At 39.9% G+C, this 23,590-nt stretch overlaps 2 protein-coding genes across 2 annotated transcripts; one reads left to right on the top strand and one right to left on the bottom strand.

The window, feature by feature from the left end:
• The first annotated feature begins 323 nt into the window (after positions 1 to 323).
• Positions 324 to 11,888, top strand: LOC143299424 (calcium-independent phospholipase A2-gamma-like). The gene is made up of 8 exons (XM_076612608.1): positions 324 to 783; positions 2,119 to 3,043; positions 3,473 to 3,624; positions 4,527 to 4,793; positions 5,396 to 5,453; positions 6,013 to 6,204; positions 6,593 to 6,791; positions 7,437 to 11,888. Exons 2-8 carry the CDS (start codon positions 2,126 to 2,128, stop codon positions 7,685 to 7,687), a joined length of 2,037 nt encoding a protein of 678 aa, XP_076468723.1. The 5' UTR covers positions 324 to 783; positions 2,119 to 2,125; the 3' UTR covers positions 7,688 to 11,888.
• A 1,354-nt stretch (positions 11,889 to 13,242) lies between these two features.
• Positions 13,243 to 22,252, bottom strand: LOC143299709 (inactive selenide, water dikinase-like protein). Its single transcript, XM_076613083.1, has 8 exons — positions 22,210 to 22,252; positions 21,855 to 22,096; positions 18,966 to 19,069; positions 18,300 to 18,449; positions 16,834 to 16,946; positions 15,644 to 15,834; positions 14,962 to 15,174; positions 13,243 to 14,577 (listed from the first exon to the last, which is right to left on the bottom strand). Exons 2-8 carry the CDS (start codon positions 22,057 to 22,059, stop codon positions 14,393 to 14,395), a joined length of 1,161 nt encoding a protein of 386 aa, XP_076469198.1. The 5' UTR covers positions 22,060 to 22,096; positions 22,210 to 22,252; the 3' UTR covers positions 13,243 to 14,392.
• Between the last annotated feature and the right edge of the window lie 1,338 nt (positions 22,253 to 23,590).

The raw sequence follows: 23,590 nt of genomic DNA, 5'->3' as shown, positions 1-23,590 counted from the left end.
CGATTCACGTTTTCCAGCACAAGAGTGAAGCAGGAATTCGGTCAGATCACCAACCCCGCAGACCTAAACTTAACAGTGGTGAAGTAGTAGTGAGGTCAGTTGTGAATGATAATATAGTGTGTAAATCCCCGAGTGCGAAACGGCCGCAATATAATGACCTCTGTGGGGTCACGAACTGAAACCACCAAGCCTAACCTTCACCTCGACCGAAAATCAGTTAAGTGTAATGAGTAAAACGACCTACCATTGGTCACAATCGAGGGCGTTGTTTGTAATGAATATACATGAGTTCGTCACCATGCGCAGTTTTGTTTATATCTGTCAACCAGAAACAAAATATGTTAATCCGGATCACAGTCACATGCGAAAAGCACGCTAAAGATATATCTTCTATCACGATTGACGCAACTGCTAACAGTTGCCAAACAAGCAAGACTGGCAGTGCTGCTGGAAATTATAATGAGAAGGTGGAGAAGAAACGAACCACCCAATCAAACACTTCGTCTCAGGGTGGTTCTGTCTCACGCCATAATATTTTGATCAGACAGGAAGCTTTCTGACGCGATATAGGACGACGTCTGTTGCAACAGAGATTGTGTATGACGGTTTCACACAAACATTTAGTCATACAGGCTGGTTGAGGCGTTGTTCTCCACCCTCAAGTCTACTTATAGTGTGAGAATAGTGGGTTCGTCACCATTCAGCACAGTGACTTTTAGTCAGGCACCTGCTCAGAAAGTACACGTATCATTCCACATCTGACACCGATTTCGGCCACTTTCGGTATGTATCGTGTTGTTGTTTTTTGTCGTCGGTTCGGATATTATTTTGTAGCGTCTGTTGGTTGTTAAGGGCTGATGATTTTGTTACATTTAAATGTTGTCATTCATTTGTCTTGAAACACAACCGACTATACCCACAACTGTTTTTCTTGCATGATGAAAACGTACATTGTTCTGGCTCTGCGAAGTGTCATGTGACTTTTTCAGATACTAGAGTCTTTATTTCCACGAGTGAAAAAACGCCTTTTAAAGTAACTCTTGTTGTTATGTTTTCGCCGTCCTGTATTACGCAATAGATGCGATAGAAATTAACAATTGTCAAAAGTTGAATGTAACTTCATGAGCTGAGAAATGTCACGTACGCAGTACCGTATGTCAGATATATGGTGTATTTTGGCAACAGGTAAATGACACACACACACACACACACACACACACATATTCCAAACATTTCTCATATCTCTCACATCTGATTTCATTCATCCACATATATTATTGTGATTAGTTTTTATTCTTTCTTATTGTGTACTTTGTACTCAGTTATTTTTGTTTTTGAAAAAAATTATCTGAAGAGTAATTATAATGTGTGTGCGTGTGTGTGTGTGTGTGTGTGTGTTCTGCTCTTTATGATTGCATTATCAGTGTAATTTAAGTGTTTGTGGGTTGATGTTTTCTCTCTCTCATCATTCCCTCACTCCTCTCCCTCTCAACCCCTCTCAGAATGTGTTGGAAGGCAGTGGAACTCATTGTGTTTGTCAAGTTCTGGTCATCTGCTATCACATTATATTCACGGTGTAAACATGGGCTTCATTTGTGTCCTGTTTTATTTACCATTTTGACATGTTCGTCTATGTCATCTTCCTTGGAAACTGTTGTTTGTCTGTTCTCATCCCCAGTGGGGAATATTCTTTTCTCCTCAGCAGTTCTTTTTTTTTTCTGAAGGCCTGACTAAGTGCGTTGGTTTACGCTGCTGGTCAGGCATCTGCTTGGCAGATGTGGTGTAGCGTATATGGATTTGTCCGAACGCAGTGACGCCTCCTTGAGCTACTGAAACTGAAACTGGTGTTTTCATTGTTGTTTTATTCACACATGTACATGAATAGGTGACCAGAAAAAAAACTTGTTTGTACATGAATAGAATGTAATCACTTTTGCAACCCACACTTTTTTTTATATTATTAAAACCTTGGTTGATTTAAATGAATGGAATCGTGTCAATACAAAAAGTGGTTCAGAGGCGACAGGAATGATAATTGGAAACAAATGGAAATATTTCAAAGCACCATGTGATTGTTTCCATGTTTGATGATAATATTATGTATCCTCCTGTCTACAGAATTAAGATGAGCGCCTTACGGTCAGCGAGTATGAGGGGTCTGTCCCCTCACAGGAAGACGCTGCTTTCTCATATACCTCCTCAGCCAGATGGGTCAGCAAGCAACATCACTCGTCTCATTCCAAGCAGTGCAGCAGTGTTGAGCACCTCCTGTTGTTGCCAGACGGGAAATCCTCAGTCCACTTACATGCAGTCAAAACATGCATTCAAAAGAGTGTTAGACAATCGGAAAACCGGGGTCGGCAGGGGCAGAGGTCCACACCGTCAGTCGGTTAGTAAGGTTTTGACCAAGGTCCATCTGTCCAGCTGGGCTAAAGGCAACCTCAGCAGTGTATTCAATGGACTCGGATCTTTCGCTGCAAATGCGCCCGGTCGTCTGGTGGAAGAGATTGGCCGACTTGTCAAACCCAGCAAGCGACAAAGTCAGGAAAGCAGCGAATCCACCAGAAATGGTCAGTACAAGGACATGATCTCAGAGTCGGCTAGACAAGTCCCAGAGCCCAAACATGTTGTTCACTGTGTGGAACAAGCTGCAGACATAGAGACAGAGCGTGAGCAACATACATTTGAAAAATCAGTGGAAGACACGAACCAGGGCATTTCATCATACTTCCATGCCGCTTACTCCAGTACACACTACATTCCTGTACCAGGGAAAGTCAAGAAAAATGGCAAATCTGAGGAGGAATTGGGTTGGGGTGTGTTCAGAAAGATACCTCTGCCATTCATGGACAGTTCCACTGCATCAAACAAGAAGCCAGTGATCAGGAAAGATTTTGTTTCACGGACAGCCATTGAGGCTAGAACGCGTGCCCTGGTGGCCAGCATAAGAACCGCCCAGTCCACGTCATCCAAAGTGAGTCGAACACAGGACCTGTGTCGGCATCTCAAGCAGTACCCCAGTGGCCGACATGAAGCTACAGAGGTGGGTAGTTTTTTTTTGTTTTTGTTTTTTTATTAACAGTAGACAATTATCATAGACCTGTGTAAACGTGTGTTTGCTTTCCAGTATGTGTGTGTACGTTTGTGTACTTCTTTTTAAAAAAAATCTTTTATACTTACAACTCAGTTATTAGTTGGAAAACAGAACATTATATTTAGTTACAGGCTTCTTTGTTTTCTATTTAACAACATCAACATTAAATAATAACAAAAAAAGATTTCTTTGGTTTCCATTTCATGAAAAAGGTTGTTGCAAGAAACGAATGATGATATTCTTTATGATTTTATTTCTGTAAGTGATTAAGTGTGACAAGAATTAATGATAAGCATCACAATGATGATATTCTTTACTTAAAAAAAAAAAGAGAAAAAAAAAGTTGATAATACTGAAGACGTCAGGGTTGCATTGCAGAGCAAGGTTGTCCCTGTTCTTCTGCGTATGACGGACTCGGGAGACACAGAGCTGAAAGGGGCAGCGCGGGAAGCATTGGCCCTGCTGGGATACACGGAACCTGTGCGTGGTCGAGGCATCCGCATTTTGACACTAGATGGAGGAGGCACCAGGTCGGTACACTCACAGCTTCTGTTTGAAAAATGTATGATCTGGTGCATTATTTATGTTATGATGCAATTTTCTAGTAACTCTCGTTGTGTTTTTGCCATCATGTACTGCGCAGTTGATGCGATAAAACTTAATAATTGTCAAAAATTAAAAACAGATTCATGAGCTGATAAACATCATGTACGGAATACTGTTTGTCATTAGTGTATTTGGGCAACAGATAAATCACACACACACACACACACACACACACACACACACACACAAGCACACACACACACACACACACACACACACACACACACACACACAGGTGAGTACATTGATAGCTTCCATTTCAGAAATGTATTATCTGGTGCATTATTATAGTGCAGTGGATGAAGGTCTTTGGTTTGAGTCCTAGGCATCACTGTAGTGGAGAGGGGTGATTTAAAAAAAAAAAAAAAAAAGATTTCCCTGGTCAGCAGGTTTTCTTTCATGGTTAATCGTGACTTTTGGTACCACTGAAGCCAATTTCCTGCAGAAAACCCTGATTTTCTCTCCTTGTTTTCAGCCAGCTCAACAAGACTGGTAGTTTATAATAGATGAGAATTAGTGGAATCGACTTTGTGGGAAATTTGCATGTTTTTTTAAACATGCTTTGTGGAGTTGGTTTGAAAAAAAAAATCCTTTTCTTTCTGCTGAAGAATTTTTGTGGTCTATTTTTGCTTTTTTTACAATGTTCAGCCCTGAAACAGCCACTTTGTAGTCAGCTGGGATATAAACCAGGTGAACTGATTAAAAAAGTTTAAAAAAATGACCAATGGCTGGGATGTAAACAAGGTGAATTGATTTTTTTTAAAATTTTTAATTGATCTATGTTCAGCCCTGTTCTCACTTGTCATGTGCTGTTGTTTTGTTTCAGAGGCTTGATGACCATTCAGTGTCTGAAGAAACTGGAGAATCTGAGCGGAAGAAGAATCTTTGAGCTGTTTGACTACGTGTGCGGTGTGAGCACGGGGGCGCTGATCGCTGCCATGGTGTGCCTGTACCGACTGCCGCTGGAGAAGTGTGAGCAGCTGTACCTGGAGTTCAGTCGCCAGATGTTCAGCCGCGGTCGGGTCATGGGCACTGGTGCCCTTGTCTGGAACCACGCGTTCTATGACTCTGATCAGTGGGAGAAGATTTTGCAGTGAGTTGTGTGTGTGTGTGTGTGTGTGTGTTTGTTTGTTTTTTCTTTATTTCAGCGTCTTTTCTCTAAAAGTGATATGAGATGTGGTATGCGTATGTATGTGCTTGTGTGTGTGTGTGAGGATTTTAGTTCAGAGTGCACTGTTTGGACAGTTTGGTTTATTTATTTGATTGATTGATTGTTTTTTTGGTGTTGACTGATCTTCTTCAGCATGTGCCACATGGACACTGTGTAACACATTTTTTTAGCTAACATTTTTGCTTTTCGTATGAGGTAATATTATTGAGAAAGGCTTCAATGGAAGTTCACTTTGATTTGTCATAGCAAATAGCTATTGTTTTCATTATTAGATAAGATATTGAGCAGGTGAAGTGAAGTATAACTTATGACAATTCATTGAAATTTGATAATATAAATGAAAAATCAGGACAGTATTACAGATCTCATAGCATGGTGCATGTTAGATCTAGATGCTTAGAGCTACAGGGTTGTGTAACTTATTTTATAAAGAATTTGTATTTGGTGAGTTCTCAGGCAATAGATTAATCAGTTAATGAAAGAGGTGGTCAGTTAATTGAAAAATTGATATTTTTCTGTTTCAGAAGTGAAATCGGTCATCAAACTATGATTGAATTTTCCCGTGATCCTCTCGTACCAAAGGTATGTATCATAATACATTTTTACTTGATTTAGGTGTATCAGGTGTTGGCCTAATTATGAATTCTTTTTTCACCATTTGTGTGTGCATACCATTATTTGATGACAATGGGTTCTTTTCAGTAATATATTGCAGTATGTGTTTTTGTCTAGTAGCAGAAATAAGTTTATAACTGAACTGTCACATGGATTTAAGTTATAAACTGTCACATGGATTTAAAATAGTGAACTGTCTCATGAACTTACATCAATAGTTCCTTGTACTCTGTACGAAGACTGTGGCAAATAAACCCCAGCCGGATATGGCTGATGGTGATGAGACTAGAATAGCTTTATTTCAGATAAGTTGGTCAGGCACATTATCACAACATAAACAAGTAATCAACTCAGAAACATAATTGTAAAAGCATATCTAATATATGACAAAGATACAAATGTAAAAGCATTGCATAAGTCGTTTCAAGACATTAAGGGATGAACGAAAGAATATGTATTATTTTTGGGGTGGGTTTTTTTGTTGTTGTTGTTGATTTTCACAAACTATGAACTTGTTCTGTGACAGATGTCAGCCATCTCCACCCTGATGAACACGCCTCGCATGAAGAATTTTGTGTTTCGCAACTACAACCTGCCCCCCAGTACCTACTCCAGCTACCCAGGGAGCTGTATCCATGAGCTGTGGCAGGTGATTCGTGCCTCCTCAGCCGCTCCGGGATATTATGAAGACTTCCCCTTGGGAGACTATGTGCACTCCGTAAGTGGACATTTTTCTTGGATTACATGTACTATAATGTGACTCACTGGTGCAGACTCTGGCAGGGGTTTAAATCTTGTCTTGTGCAAACTTCTCGGTCATCCAAGCAGAGAGATCGAAAGTGGCTGTGGCTCGTAGCCTCCCTTAGTATACCACCCCCTTGTGTTTACATCTGAGTGATTTTTTATCACTGCATTTTGTACATTCTGTAAGTGAAATTAATTCTTTAATGAATAGAAAAATATATGTAATTTTTTTTAATATAATACAGACATCAGTGATTAAGTTTTAGATTATAAATCTAATTATTAAACAGTGAGTTAGTTTCTCATGTATTTGAAACATTGCAGCTGCTTTAAAAAGAAAAACTAACTGTGTGTGAAACCAGGACGGAGGTTTGTCGGTGAACAACCCCACAGCGATGGCGGTCCACGAGAGCCGCCTGCTGTGGCCCAACGAAGTGATCCAGTGCGTGGTGTCCCTGGGCACCGGGAGGTTCGAACCAATCCTGGAACTGATGGGAAGCAACAAAGTCTCGCTCAGGGAGAAGGTCACCAAGATCGTGGACAGCGCCACCGACACCGAAGGTGAGAGCGAGTGGCGGTGGAGAGGGAGTAAAGAGTGGAAAGAATGCCTTGGATTTTACAAGAGGTGTTAACTACTTGAGTGCTGAGCTTCAGTGAAAAGCGATCAGCGTGGCATGGATTCTAAGTGTTATTACTACCTTTTGTGTACTCTTAAGTGTTAATTTTGCTGGATGAAAGTAATGTAATCCTGAGAGGAAGTAGACCAAATAGATAAAGGTGACTGATGCCCTGACCTGTAAGCTCTGCACGTGTGTGGTGACAGCCCTTCACTGACAAAAGTATGTGTCAGCAGCAGTCAGGGGGTTAATAAGAGAACAGGAATAGCTGGATTGAGATGTGCATTTTATTAGTTTTATGCACACTGTACTGTGACCCGCTGGTGCAGACTCTGCACTGGCTTAATTCCTGTCCTGTGCAAACCATGTTGAAAAATTAAAAATAGCTGCAAAGAAAAAAAAAAAAAAAAGGGGAAGAAAAATCCCTGTTTTTGTTCACATATTCTCTGAAATACCCACCAAAATCCACAATAGATTCTTGCAACAATAACGCTGTTTGTCCTGTCTCTCTCCTGCAAGTTAAGTAAAGTAAATCCTTAAAAGAGTTCTTGCATTTATGCCTTTTCTCCCATCTCTCCCTGTCTTCCAGGTGTGCACATCATGATGACGGACCTCATGCCTCCAGGCACCTACTTCCGATTCAACCCCTACCTGTCCGAAGACCTCCAGCTGGATGAGATTCGCCAAGAGAAGCTGGACGTCATGAATCTGGACACCTCCATGTATCTCCGAAAGAACGAGCCCAAGATGAAGAAAGCCGTGAACATTCTCAAACAGAAGCGCATGTTTCATCAGCATGCCATGGACTACCTCAAGTTCAAAGCTGACTCGTACAAGTAGGCTTGTTTACCTGTGGCGGGCGCAGGGCCCCAGCCCTGAGCAGTTTGAGACCATTTTTCTTCTTCTGCGTTCGTATGCACACGGGTGGGCTTTTACGTGTATGACCGTTTTTACCCCGCCATGTAGGCAGCCATACTCCGTTTTCGGGGGTGTGCATGCTGGGAATGTTCTTGTTTCCATAACCCACCGAACGCTGACAAGGATTCCAGGATCTTTAATGTGCATATTTGATCTTCTGCTTGCATATACACACGAAGGGGGTTCAGGCACTACCACGTCTGCACATATGTTGACCTGGGAGATCGTAAAAATCTCCACCCTTTACCCACCAGGCGCCGTCACTGTGATTCGAACCCGGGACCCTCAGATTGACAGTCCAACGCTTTAACCACTTGGCTATTGCGCCCGTCAGTTTGAGACCATAACCCCTTGACTGCTGAATGATAGTGAAATGAGGTCAGCGTGGCATGTGTTTTGAAATGTAGTTACTAGTTTTTGTATACTTTTTGATGAAGTAATTGATGTTGCTCGAAAAAAGGCGATGCAATCCGTAGAGGAAGAAGTTCAAAATAACAGAGTGGTGACTGACATCCTGACCTGTTAATCCTTGTCTTGTCTCAGTGAGCTGACAACTTTTCACTGACAAGCCTACTTGTCAGCAGCAGTAAAGGGGAATGCGAGTAAGCTGGTTGTTTTTGTTTTGTTTTTTTTAAACTGGACTTGAGTGTGGCTGGAGGGATCTTACCATTGTGGGTGAGAGCCAGTGCACTGGATTTATGGCTGCCTACAGGTTTCTGGAAAACATTTTGGAATTTCATTATGGGAAATTTGGAAGAATGTGATAAACCACATTTTATGATATTTGTATTCTTTTTATTTTTTAACCTTTTAATCAAAAAATAAACAAAAGCATCATATGTGTTAATGCGAGGGATGGTATTTTTGCAGGTCTTGGTTTTTTTGGGGTTTTTTTTTGTTTCTGTATGTTGGCCTTGATGAGATAAATGATGTCATAAAATCTAAATGTTTCCAGGTGCAAAAGCATTGAGTTATGTTTTTGGAAGACTTTTTCTCCTTGAATCATGTTGCATAGCTAGGATCAGCCTATAATGGCATGAAGTTAACACTGTCACCACCCACATCTCTGTTTATGATTTAATGTGGGGGCAGTCTCCAACACATGGTTGTTGAAGTTGGTCTGTTTCTGCAGTGGCATTCCAGCTTAGATAAAGTCTAATTGTTCCTGTCCAGTTTGATGAAGTGCTTTCACAGACAACTGAATCATTTTTTGCAACTTTTTTTTTTTTTTTTTTTTTTACTTCAAAGTGTACCAGCTTCCCTCCCATAAATATAATGAAAAAAAAAAGTTAAGTGATTGTAGAATTACTAGAAACTTGTTTCTTTATATCTTAATCATTTTCTTGAGTTTCAACCCTCACTACCTTTTTAACTTTTTTCTTTATATCAAATCATGTTACTGAAAAGTTCCTGTTTTAATTTTTCAAGTACCAGATTAGGTTTTGGGTGACATGCCTTCTTCAGTTGGGAGAAACAAAGTGAAATGGACTGTCAGTTTCCTTGTGCGTGTGTGATTGTTTCAGTCGTGGGATTTTAAAATGGTACACTGCTAGTCTCTGTACAGCTCTTACACTGCTGGTGTGTGTAGAAATGCATTGAAATGGCTTGTATGGAGAGGGCATTTGTTTATGTTGTTCTGTTGTCACCAGATGTGTTCACCCTTTGAGTTGATTGTACTTTCCCGTTCCCTTGCCCTTTCGCAGTGTAAGATTACAGTTAAAAACTTTCTGTATGTTGATTCACAGTTGTAATACCTACATTGTCCATCATTTGATCATAACTTAGAAGAGAAAAAAATGTTGCAGATTTTAATTTATCTCAGAAAGAATTCAGTCAGGAGCACAACTACAAAAGAGCAGCCAAACAGTGTAATGAAAATTGCCACTGCAGTGCAAGAAGACTGGTTTTAAAAGGAACCAGTTAACACTTTGTCCAGACCAGTTGCTAATTTCATCTCCTTCACTTTCCCAAGAATTATCGGAAGAATTAAACGACAAATCATCATTATCTGGGTCGAATTCGCTGCAAGAGTCCATCATAATTTCATTGAGCTCAAAACAGCGCAGTAAGCATTTGACGTTTTACCATATTGATGCGGAAAACCAGATAAAAAGAACACGCTAATCGTTCGATTTTTGGAGTGAAACTTCGTGTGTCAGTAAGGAAGGAAGTTGAGTTGGAGTTACTTCCCTTACCTAGCAGTTTAATGCATGTTAATGAGCTGATGAACTGGTTTAAATAAACAGGTTTCTTTGCCCGCCTGTCAGGCGGGCTCAGGCAGACAACGGGGATCAGCGGCACATGCCTCTCAGGCAGGTGCAGGGTTGAATGAGTTAAGTCAGTTCGACAGCAGCGTGTGACTAAACTGTCTTTTGTATATAGTTAAAACTTTATTTTGAAAATCTAATTTCATTTATTCATATCATGGTTGACAGAATCTCTTTTCTAGTGAAAAAGGAAAAAAGTTCAGTGCTTGATTACAAACAGAAACATGCATATTTAATGACAGGATTTTGTTAATCCAGTTTCATTGTATATAGGTGGATTCCACTGTCTGCACCTCATCCCCAGAGAACCCATAAGCATTTTGTGATATTGATGTCTGTAACTGTGTTAGTTGATTTAGTTGTTGAAGTAAATGTGTCCCAAGAAGAGACATGAAATGACCATGTAAATGCAAGCACACACACCAATAGTGTCTGGATCTTAAACATGAAGACATTATAACGTATGATGTTTGGCCATTTGTGGTAGAATGTGACAGCTTGAAGTTGAATTTTGTTTGTGGCCTGGACAGAGCTGAATTGTGTTCATGGTGGTTTGACTCATCAGAGTTGTGTACATATATTATGTATAAATATAATACAGCACTTGCGTGATGAACAGTTGAGACTGTTACCCAACGTTTGTTGTGCATCCTTCGCATAAAAGTTCAGTTTGCTGTTGCATACATATTTGTAAAATTCTTAGAGTATCTCCCCTGCCCGGAGATTCTAGTGTTGCAGTGACCTTTCAGTGATGAAGATTTTGTGTGTGTGTGTGTGTGGTTTGAAAGCTACACTTGTACCTGCTCCAGTTCTAAGTGACTAGTCACCTTTTGAAAGTTTTTCCAAAGAGAAATGAATGAATCAGAGTATGTATTGACCATGTTAGGGCTCTGGACAGGGTTCTGTACTTTTTCCAGAGCAGACTGAAATTTTCCTGTACCAAACACAAAGCCAAATTGAATTCAAACCAATCTGCAACACCACTAATGAAGGACATCAGTGGATACTTGAGTATTACTATTCAATTTCAAGCCTTAATTTGATTGTTAAAATGCATTGGGCTTGCTGAATGGTACTGGTCAAGGGGCTTCATTAAAATTCCAAGACCTGGAAATGGTTCCTACTTTTCCAGACTTCCATGATTGTAGAAACCCTGAGTGGAACCAGATGTGACCATATTCATCAATGCGTGGGGTCAGCTTTGTAGAAAACCTCAGTGGAACCAGATGTGGCCATATTCATCATTATACAATGTTCCTGCCAAACCTTTTGTTCTCCCCTTCTCCAGAAACGTATGTTTCTGGACATACTTGTACGGTCATGTTGGTCATAAGTCAGGAACCAATGTTTGTTCATCTCTTCTCTCTCCCTTCCCCCTCCACCCCCATTCACTAAGCACAGACATTTTGCTTGCTTATTTGTAGGTTCTTTACTTTTGTCTGAGTAGTTTTACATTGAGGTGCTGAAGATGGTGTTGAAGGCATTCTGTATGTGCAAGGGCTAGTCTATGGTATCGTCAGGGAGGTATGTTTTACCACATTACTGAACATTGTTACTCTGGATACATGTACAGGTTATGGATTTGATAAAATGTTTGTAAAGATACACACTTTGTGTGTTTGGATATTACTTTGTAATATAATTAACTTTGTGTGGATTAGGGGTACGCTTTTGTCTTACTTTCCTATAGTCATCATCGAAACCGAAGGACTACCAAGACCTGTAGTGTGCATGTGTGCTTTTATGTTTTGTTTCTTTGTACATTAGAACCTTGAACCTCTTTCAACCATATTTTGACCCAACCGACCACTTTGTCCACAGGTTTTCAATACAAACGTTTTACAAATCCACAAAAACTGTGACTGATTAGTTGTGTGATTGCTTTGGGTTTTTTTTTCTTCTTTTTAGTTGAAAATATATTAATCAAACAAAAATATTTGCCATTATCATGAACCACTAATAAAATTAAGGAATATAATTATCTTAATAAGTCAGGTATGCAATAATTTTGCTCTCAATTTTCAGACGGAAAAGGTTACGTTTACTTCAACATTTATGACCTAAAAACTCGTTTGTTTCTGCAGTTACATTCTCCTGCTCTCTTCCCCTTCTGATTTTTAATCCCTTTTCAGGGCACACATGTTCACTTGATACTACTGTAATTCACAGTACATGGTGACAGGCTCTCAATGTCAAGTGAGCACTTTTGGTGTGTTCATTTACATAATTATATAAGTACATTATACAGAAATTTCAAGTCTCAATCACATGGTCAGTCAATTACAAAATACACATGTGCATTCATGCACCTACGAATACATGTGGCAATTCTCATACATTTTTTATAAGGGTGCATTAGTCAAGTGGTTAGACTGTAGAGTTGGATTTTAAATCAAAGGGTCATGGATTTTTAATCTTGATGTTGTTTGGTAATCTTCATCTTGTCTGGTAATGTATCTCCAGTGTCTAGTAAGTGATGAATTTCTGATCTGTTACTGTGAGGTCATGAAATGAATGTGCTGATCTGCTTGTGCCGCAATCCCATTCCCCTGAAAGCACAGTTGGCAGATACAATATACACATTCAAAATCCTTAAATCTGTGTTGGCATCTGGTGGGTTATGGTAACACATAAATATCCAGCATGGTTATATAAATGAACAAAAAATTGTATTTTAAATTTTCAAGTAAAAATCTAGATTTTTAGATTTTAGATTGAATTGTTTGAACACAATTTAAAAGATAATGTTCTCGTAACAAATTTGTCTTTTCATTTTCTGAACCAAACAATGCAGATTAATACCCACAATTGATTTGTTCCAATTTTTTCAGTATGATTTTACAACTGAAATTATACGAGTCATTTGTTAAGAACTACCAGGAATGATAATGTGAAGGCAGCTGTTCTGTGTGGGTGTGGGTGCAATTTAAAACATTTTAGTGCAGATGCAAGAGGAAATGATTGCTTTGGACAGTTTAAAAACGTGAAAAGTTTAAAAAGTGTGACAGCAGAAGTATGAGCAGAGCTTTAACTCTTTTGACCATCTGACCTCTAAAAGGGTTCACTGTCTTTTGCATCATGTGGTCCCGTGACCCATTGCAATCACAACCAAAGTCAGTCTCCGCATGCAACACACATACACAATACTTCAAGCACACCACAAACTGGGTGGAAATGCTTGCTCCTTCACAAGAATCAGTCAACAGTGCATGGATTCCAGAACCTTTTATTTTCTTGACTGGCATTTGATATTTGACTGAAATACATACCTTTCAAAATATTCTCCCCTCCAATCCCACCCACACATCAACAGCCATTTCTGTCTACTTGTCAGAATTTGCTCCAACCTTTGCATATTACCTGTATATTTCTACCAACTTGCTTTGAATTACCACCACTCCATCTCAAACATGTAAAGGGGCTTATTAGCTGAGTGGTTAGTCTCCTGGGTCTGCATGGTCAATGGTTTGAATCCTAGCAATACCCACTGGGTCATGGTTGGAGATGACACCACATACATTTAAGATTATGTATTAGTGTTTGATGGAAACTGGAAAATGTCGAGCAAGCACTCTATCACCGAAACAAGAGTGTGACTGCCTGAATGTCAGGTTATCAAGCCCATTCAACAAAGACAGAAGTAGAACATTAACACTTTCTAAAATAGATCTTTCAGCACAGTCTATTTTAAATTCATTCATAAAATGGGGTGGACCAAATGCCCCAATATCGTCACACAAACAATGCTGGTTCAAAAGTACTGAAAATAATTATATCAAAGTGATTTCTCATAACAACCAATTCATAGTCAAATGATGAACACATAAGTGGGTGGCATGAAAAAAAATGAGATTTCAATGCAAACGTACATACATAGTCCCAGCCTGATGGTAAAACCCATTCCATAACCCAGAAGACTCTTAAAAGAAAAAAAAAAAAAAAAGAAAGAAAAAAGTACTAAAGGATATATTCCACCAGTAGAAATCCCTTCTACAATCTTTAAGTCACAACAACAGCTAAAAATAAATGTGGTTAAAATAAGAAGCACAAAAGATTACACAGGTAAGCTGTCATTTGCTCAACATCTGCACCATGACGGATGATAGATGGTCACACTCCCCAATGATAAGATGGTCACACTCCTCAACCACTTGGCCAGCAGACAGAGGACGTGCAGGTCACTCAGCCAGGCCACAACTCCCCGCCCTGCTCAAACGGAAAATCGAGACATGGCTGAACGCACTGCGAGCCAGGCAAGGACAAGCTGCCACCTCTGTACCTCCCAGGCCCTGCCCTCTCCTGCTGGGCCCACGTGGGCGAGTCATGGAGACATTCACACACATGATCAGCTGCTGCAACGCTACCACAGTTCCCCTTCGCGGTCTTTGGCAGGAACCTCAATCACGCGCGGTTTGTCGATGATGCGCGCAGTGCGGTTACCCTTCTCCACGATGCCGATGATCCAAGACTGGTAGCCCTCTTGCTTCTCAATGTCCTTGCAGAAGGCCGCAGCTTGCTCACGTGGCAATGCTATCAGCAGCCCACCTGGTAAAAAGTCCATCATTAATTAAACTCTGGCTTTTTTTTTTACTGTTTCAAAAGTATCAAACATACACACTTCAGAACTAAAAACATGATCTATACAGTGAAGAAAAAAATACTAACAATTAGTAGTTTAACTGTGGTTTCTTTTTTTGTTTCAAAGAAAGAAAGTGTTAAAGACTAAAACTACTACAGGCAGACTGCAACGAAACAGTCACAGACATTTAACCATAAACGCCCATTACATATAAGGGCCACACATTACAAATAAGGGCTTATGATGGCAACCATATTCCTTTACTTTTTGCATATATAATAAATACACAAAAGAGCGGGGAAAGTCGGGGGAAGAGCTAATGTCAAGGACATGACACAAAAACACCCAACCTGATGTTTCAGACGCATGACCCTGCAAAAGACCAAACATGTTGCCACAAGCTTTGCTGACGGCAGCCATCTTGGCAATGATGGGCAGGTTGTGGATGACGAAGCCCACTTCGTTCTTCTGCACTTTGGCCAAGTTGTTGGCGTGGCCCAGCAACCCATATCCCGTCACGTCCGTTGCTCCATGGGCATTGTACTTGTGCATCAGTCGAGCCGCTGCAAACACGTGTTTGAATTGTCAGTACCAGAGTGAACTGTGTGTCAGTGACAGTGGCTTCATGCAGTCAATCCACTTACCCCCAGCACTAATCACCAATGAAATCCCATGCCAGGGGAACAAACTCTTCCAATTTTCGATAGTAGGTAATTATTAAAAATGATGATAAATTATCTTTTTTTGTTGCACTGAGTTATCTGTTTGTCTTTCTATGGAACAGGGAATAGAAGGAGTGCACTGTTGTTTTCTTTCTTCCTTTCAGCTACAAGAAATCAGGTGACCACCCCATCCCCTTGCACCACCCCCAGAAGGCATGTGCAGAAAAACAGTATAATCCCTTCCCAAACTGTCATGTCATAAAATACTCACATGCATAGGTAGAAATGCAAAAGACCAAATATCTAAAATAGCACAGACATGCAAAACGTAAAAGACCTAAAAACAAAAGCGACAACCCTGAGCACTCACCAACACGATTAAGACGGGCCATGGAGAACATGGCACGCTGATACGCCTTGCGCACTTCGTCTTCACTGACCACCAGCTTGATGCGGTTCCAGCGCTCTGGCTGGTCCAGCCACTGGTAAGCATTGACAGCAACAAGTGTCCCCAGGGGTTTGGTCAACACCAGCACATCACCCACCACAGCATTGTCCGGGCTGTTGGCAACAGTGCCAAGTGCAGAAATGTCAGGGCAAAAAAATGTATCCGATAATCTTTCATGCAGAGTACATCTAATCTGGGAAGGGCAAAAATACCGAGGAAAAAAACATAGCTGATAATTTGTCAAGTGGGGTATCAAAGCATAAAACTTTGCTCTCTCAAGGGCTAAATTTCTAATATTGAAAACCTACCTCCCTTGGTTTCATCAGTGGTCTGCTCAGCTAAGTATTGTGTCAAATATGGATCAATCTGCTTTCCTTAGAAAATCTTTTAGTTCTGAACGTTAAGCCAATTAACCTTCCGGCATGGAAACAATGGGCGAGGGGGGGGTGGGGTGGGGTGGTGGTGGTGGTGATGATATGATTCATTACCTATCAATCATTACCCGCTACATCCTTTATTGCACATCAAATAAGGGATAAAACTTGCACATCAAATAACAAACAAAAAGGAAATTTTCTATCTAAAATTAAAAATAAAACACTATTTCCCCCCCAAAAAAGTAGGGATAAGGAGTAGAGGGCCCAGAGTGTCAGCGAATCGATTGCGATCGCACCTTAATTTTAGCACGATTGCCCAATCGAGCTACATAATTATGGGACCTGGTTGGAGACATAATTTGACAAAAAACAAGAACGCCAGAGAATCAACAGACAGGCAGAAAATACGAAAAAGCTTAGCTGTATGAAGAACACAGGAACAGGAGTCATGATGGCTGCCGGAAAAAGAGGGCCCTAGCTAGCAGGACAAAGGGGAGGTTACCTACTTCCGAGGGATTATCGGTTTGCACAGGACAGGAATGTCAGACCCCTGCCGGAGTCTGCACTAGTTGGATCACGGTTAAGTATGTGTAATTAAAAGGAAATTTTCTATCTAAAATTAAAAATAAAACAATATTTCCCCCCAAAAAAATTAGGGATAAGAGATAAATGATAAGTCAAGCTGACACAACAAAAAGACAACACACTAAAGGGGAATCTGCTCACTGGACTCACAGAATGAACTCGTTAGGTTGACAGACTGTAGTAGCCACACCTCCCACGGTCAGCCAGGGGTTGACCACGGTCTGACCGCCCGTCACCTGTGCGCCTGCCTCCTCTGCACAGTCCTGTCACATGGAAACCCATACTCCTTCAGGCCTCTGGACAGTCCACTGTAACATCCTCTGGCCCCAATTCCACCCCGGCCCAATAACACCTACCCCTAAATCATCTCAAATACAGTAAAAACTACTCAACCCACCCCGGCCCAATAACACCTACCCCTAAATCATCTCAAATACAGTAAAAACTACTCAATCACCCCGGCCCAGTAACACCTACCCCTAAATCATCTCAAATACAGTAAAAACTACTCAACCCACCCCGGCCCAATAACACCTACCCCTAAATCATCTCAAATACAGTAAAAACTACTCAACCCAACCCAGCCCAATAACACCTACCCCTAAATCATCTCAAATACAGTAAAAACTACTCAACCCACCCCGGCCCAATAACACCTACCCCCAAATCATCTCAAATACTGTAAAAATTACTCAACCCACCCCTGCCCAATAACACATACCACTAAATCATCTCAAATACAGTAAGAACAACTCAACTCGAAGAACAGCATATTACATCAAACATATCATATCTGAGATTAAAAACAGGTATCAAATGTAATCAAACCTAAAGAAATATTCGTGAACTTAGCCTTGCCAACCTGCAAACATTAATGATTATGCAGTAACATTTTCTCTCTTTTTTCCCCCGATAATCTAATATAAAATTCTTTTTACTGAAGATATTTTGTTTCTTAATTTGTTTTCACATGAACAACATAAAGGTAGATATACTGATAAAACATTACAGAACAAAGAAAAAAAAGTGAAGTCAATCAGTCAAACAACCTGGAAAAATATCCACAGAAATAAACAAAAATTTGCAGCTAAGTCAGAACCAACAAAAGACTAATTTCATTGCTGCTAAACAACAAAGAAATGTTGAAGTTAATTTAGAACCTAAAGTCACCTATCCAACCCAAGACTTTCCTGCATTAGTTTTGCAGTGGTAGTGTGAAACCACTGAAATATTCAGCTAAGTTCCAACTTTTGATCCAGTGTGGAAACTTTCTCTACATCCATCCAGAATAGGAAAACCTACACGAACAACCAACAAAAAAGTTTCTACAACCATCCAGAATTGGAAAACCAATACGAACAACCAACAACCAAATAAAATAAAAAGTTTTTTGAACTGACCCCTAACCTTGCATCTCACAGCAGAAAACCTATGGAAAAAAAACAGGAAAAAAATGTGACATTAAATTGACAACTGAACTTGAACCCAGAATCACAGAACCTTTACCATTGTAAAAAAAAAAAAAAAAAAATCTTATGAAATTACCCCTGACCTTGAAGCCAATCTATCGAACTGACCCCTGACCTTGAAGCCAATCTATTGAGCTGACCCCTGACCTTGAAGCCGTGCATGATGAGCGGCATGACAGTGTCCCGCTCCTTGTCAGTCATCTTGTTGCTGGCAGCCAGCAGCATCAGCATGTTGTCGCAGTCAGTGACACCCATCGCATACAGGTCGCTGAGAGTGTTGGCGCAGGCTATCTTGCCCTGACACAACGCACTGTGAATACACAAGACAACCCCCCCACCCCCCTTCTTCTCCTACTCCTTCAACCCATCCCTGAAGGATAACTGTAAATGTTGTCATGTTAACCCCTGTTGTAGCTTCATTTTCCACTTCTACATATTAACAAATACGAACCACCTCTATCTTTCCCTGCTCAAAAATAAGAAAAACAATTACCAGTTTTCTCATGATGCAACATTAACATACAGTTTGAATAACTACCCTATCAATTAGTAAAACTGCTGCTGCTTAGTCTAAAAGCCACTATATAAAATAAAAAATAAATCGTTATATTAAAGTTCATCATTAAAAGCAAACAATGGCTCCCACAAAAACGTATTCTACCTTTTACAATTATAATTTGAGCTAAAGTCTTTTTGGAACATTTGCATAGATCTGGCTGAAACATACTACCTGATTTAACACTAGCATGATGAAACAGAAAGATAATACTCTCCCCCTCATAAAAAAGGGAGGCGTGTCAAGATCCTATTTACCTGCATGAAGGGATCATCTACCAAAGGATAAAAAAAATCTGTCGTCTGAACGAGTGAGAGGCCACCATGGCGCAGTGGGGTGATGGAACAGTCCATTCCGATACCTGGCGAACAAGAACAAAACCAATCTTGAAGTGATTAACTCTTCTTCCACTGTCTATAGGTTAAAAAAAACAAAAAAAAACAACACTTTTCTTCTTTATCAAAAGTGTTCCTGTTTCTGGTACCAAAATAGGAATAAACATTGTAAAATTCAGCTGAAAAGGGGACCGAAAAACTAAAATAATCACGATAAATATAAAATAAAGCAACATTTTCCCCTTACCTGTGTCTAGATATCTCACAAACATAAAGTCCACTTTTAGTTTTACAGAAAATAGCTAAAGAGGATCCCAACACATATAGTAAATATACACATCCAGCTAGATTCCCCAACTTTTTGATATTTTGAAACACCTCATTACTGTCACTAGTACACTGTTATTTAGTATTATCTTGTCAAAAGTATTTACATTAATATAAACCATGGCATAACCAAGATTTCAAAATGATAGTGAGATAAATATCAAATGAGCAACAAATACAAAATCTGTTATACGAAGTGTACAAATACAGGATATAACACTCAAAAGGGAATAATGAGAAATGAGAAACACATGCTTCAAACTTCATTTTCTGTCTGATCCAACAATAAGTGAAACCAGTTTTTCTATGGGCTACTTTTCTCCTACAGTCTGATTCTTTTCCTGCCTTGATGATATGCTGATTTTTAAAAAGAAAGAAATGTATAGTGATTTAGTTACTTTTCTTTTTTTTCTATCTCTTTATATATATATATATCCCCCCCTGCCCCCAATGAAAGGGAACAGTAAATGTGATTACAAGTTGGAAAGTAGAGTGAATGGGAACCAGCCTCAGATGATCACGTTCACACACATAATAAAATTTGATGCGGTCAGTAAAGTACATCAATGACAGTACTATACACTAATACAGGTGATAGAAAGGGATGAATTTTGATACCATTGCCAGGTGTTCTTCTCTGTATACAGTGTCGAAAGTGGGATCCTTTTGTTGTGTTTAGTTTATCACTGTCCAAATATTTTTGTACAGTAGGTGTGTGTATCACTAATCAAAAATGCACTCAGAAAAAAAATGTTCACTTAACAACCAAAAACAAAGAAAAAGCCTTTTTTCCCCCTGTGATATTTAATCACCTTGTCCCCTGTTGAGATTTAATCTTTAAGATATGAAAATTATTTGGTCTGGGGAACTGAATCAGACAAAATCAGGATAAAGATGAAACTGACAGCAAACCAGACCCTAGTGTCAAAAGAAAAAACAAGCTTGTTTAATGCTTTAACCCCTAGGCTGCCTATATGACAAGATAACTCGTCATTGCAAGCATGTATGCTTTGCTGCCACAATGACGAGATAACTCGTCATCGAAATATTCGGACTTTTCCTTGCTTTGCATTAAGCTTGTTGACAAAAATAATGGTAGCTTTAGCTTGGGGAATCTCTTAGATTCTATTCATAGCTAGAAACACCATCAAGGTCATGAGGCAGTCCTTTATTTGAACGTTTTGGTTGGGTTACTGGTTGCAGTGTTTGTCTGGCTCCTCTCCTCGTTTGCTCAACAAAATGTCAGACTGACGCCGTGCTCAAGACATGCGATCGTGGCGAACTAAATCAACCAAGACTGCTTTCTTTAGCTGATGCTTGGAAAGAATTGAAGCGTAAATTCGAAGCAGAAAATAGTGAAGAACATTTATATGATGATTTGACAGAAAATAAAGGAAGCAATCGAGAGAGTGGCCAAGATATGTCTATCAGTGATTAATGTCGGCTGTACAGGTGTAGCAGATGCCATAAAGTGACAGGAATGTTTAGCAGGACACAGTGTAAGTGATTTTCTTGGGCACTCGGCCAAGGCATTCTGATAAGAACTGGATAAAGTGACCATGTGAGAGGGTGAAGAGGAGAGGAGGGGAGGGGGGTGGCGGGGTGGAGACTGCGGGGGCGTGGCCTCACATCCACATCATCACTTGGAAAAGTCACAATGCATTGTGTATCTATCTCTTTTTTAATTTATTTATTATTGTGGTTGTTTCAGTACGATTTTGTGTGTGGAGATATCCATCTGTCCTGAAAAAACGATATTTTAGTGCAAATTACCCAACTAATGTTTGCAATGAACAAGTTGAAAATGTGACAAAAAACAAAACACTGATTTCAAAACAACAGCATGTCACTAAAAATATATGAAATGGGAAAACATGTATTTTGTATTCTCTATTCATTTACCTTTCAGAACATACATACTTTTATGGGTATTTCTCCAATAACAATGAGCACAGAATTTTGTTAAAATCTATACCCGGTTTTTTTGTGAAAAAACCCTGGCAAATAGATTTCACTTAAATCTTATTTTCCTGGCAGCGAAAGGGTTAAAGTAAACAAAATGCTGATGAATATTCAGCTGAAATATATTCTGTTTCCCAGTTTGCACACACTGATTTGATTGATTGTCAGTGACACTGATGAACCCCAACCCCTCTCACGCCCCGCCTCCTCCCTTCCAGACTTTTCAAATGAGTATGCGCGAATCATGCGGGAAAAAAAGTGTCTGCTTGCCCACGCCCGCCATTTTGAAAATGGATGGTTCGATGGGAAGTCTTCATTCCACAGATTGCATCACTATAATAATGCACTGACAATGTATTTAATCGCATAAGTAATCATGAAATTTAATATCTTTTTAATGTTGCACTGGTCTTTCTCCAGTAACATCACAAAACTGTAGTTTACGCTCTTTCTTTGTTGCGGAATTTAGAATCTTTGGAAACGAATGAAAAACCACTTTTTAATTTTAAAAATAAAGCTTACCATAGCGCGGAACAGCTCCCATGAACTGCAATTGCGACTGTTCTGCATCCTGAGCACTGCTGTCCTGTTGGAGTCCCTCAAGAAGTTTGAGCAGAACTTCTTGGGGGACTTTACACCCTCATCCCTTTAGGTCAGCAAATTTCGTGAGTCGGAAACTGGGATCCAACTCGTGTGCTGCAGGATCGAACGGACGTCGCATTGCCATATCGCCTTCCACAAACGATGATCAGCCTCGATTACTTCTGCAAAATGAAGGGAAATGTTTCAAAAACAGAAAGCTGTATTCTAATTAAGTATGGACACAAACACTTTTGAACTATGATTATTTCGATGGACAGTTGACAAATGCACTCACGAAAGAATGGCGACCTCCCCAGACAGTGCCCGAAAGCCCGGATGTTAGGCCTGATGATGGGAAGGGAGCGTGCGTGTGTGCCTGGGGAAAGGGCTCTGTGGTCATTGTTTCATGTTTGAAATATATGTTGTAGGCGTAATAGACTCATCATCACGTTTGTTGTTATGTTTTATCATAAATTTTCAATATGATAATTTTATCTTATTCAAAATTCCACCCGTCTTTCCGTTTCTCTTCTCTTTACAAGCTTTGTCAGTAGCTTGGAAAAAGAAAAGAAAAAAAAGCAGCAATGGCATATTTTAACAAATGAATCAAGCACGCGGTTATTGAGATCACGTGGGACTGATTATTGTATGTTTTTCTTTTGTAACAAACATCGTTCATGACAAATAATTCCAGTATCTGAAAAAAAGGGGGGGTGGGGGTGGGGGGAGGGTGACCTCCGGCAACACTGAGACAACTGATCGATATTAAGTGTGTATGCCTATGAACTTGTAATGGCTAATGACAAAAAAGCGATTGTATCAGTTATTATTGCTTAAATGATGCGCATTTCAACTGACATTTTTTTTAATGCATACATTTCCTTTGCATGAGTCGAAGCACTTAACAAACACACGGCTGAAGATGATTCGCCGTCGACTCAGTACATGTACTCCACATTAAAATAACTAATGACGATGCTACATGAATAACCAATCCACAACATTAAATTTGGTTACGTGTTTCCATCATAACGTGCTTCCAGTAAACATGCTATGTCTCAGTGAAAGGGTCTATACAAGAGACAAAGCTTTGCAGATAAATAAATGCACACCACCACCACCATATCACCCGACCATGCAACCAGCTATTATTGAGAACAACAATAATAATCTTAATAACAAATGCAGATGGTTAATTCAAGAATCCACCTTCACTGTCATTTTACATGTACTTCTGTTACAACATATAGGCGAATTATATTTAAGGAATCATGCACTGAGGGTTTTTTTTTAATTTTTTTTTTTTTATTCGTTCTGTACACAAAGAATTATTGTTCTTTTCAGATTGTGTGTTCTTACGAAACCCGAAAATGTCTCAAATGCGTTTCTCAGTGCACTCCACCTCCACCAGTCCTCGGCCTTTTCTCTTCCTTCCGTTTATATTGTTATATGGCACACACACACACACACACACACACACACACACACACACACACACACACACACACACACACACACACACACACACACACGCACGCACGCACGCACGCACTGCGCACGCACACCGGCACGCTGCGGCACACACATACGACACGCATTCACGCACACTGACGGGACACACACGCACGGCACACACACACGCACGGCACACACACACACACACACACACACACACA

Source organism: Babylonia areolata, chromosome 25, assembly GCF_041734735.1.
Source record: "Babylonia areolata isolate BAREFJ2019XMU chromosome 25, ASM4173473v1, whole genome shotgun sequence".
Taxonomy (NCBI): domain Eukaryota; kingdom Metazoa; phylum Mollusca; class Gastropoda; order Neogastropoda; family Buccinidae; genus Babylonia; species Babylonia areolata.
This window is presented reverse-complemented; position numbering and strand designations above follow the sequence as displayed.

Coding starts and splice junctions, on each gene's coding strand:
- LOC143299424 (XM_076612608.1), top strand. CDS start 2,126: ATGAGCGCCTTACGGTCAGCGAGTATGAGGGGTCTGTCCCCTCACAGG. Junction 3,625..4,526: donor CTAGATGGAGGAGGCACCAG/GTCGGTACACTC, acceptor GTTTTGTTTCAG/AGGCTTGATGACCATTCAGT. Junction 6,792..7,436: donor CAGCGCCACCGACACCGAAG/GTGAGAGCGAGT, acceptor CCTGTCTTCCAG/GTGTGCACATCATGATGACG.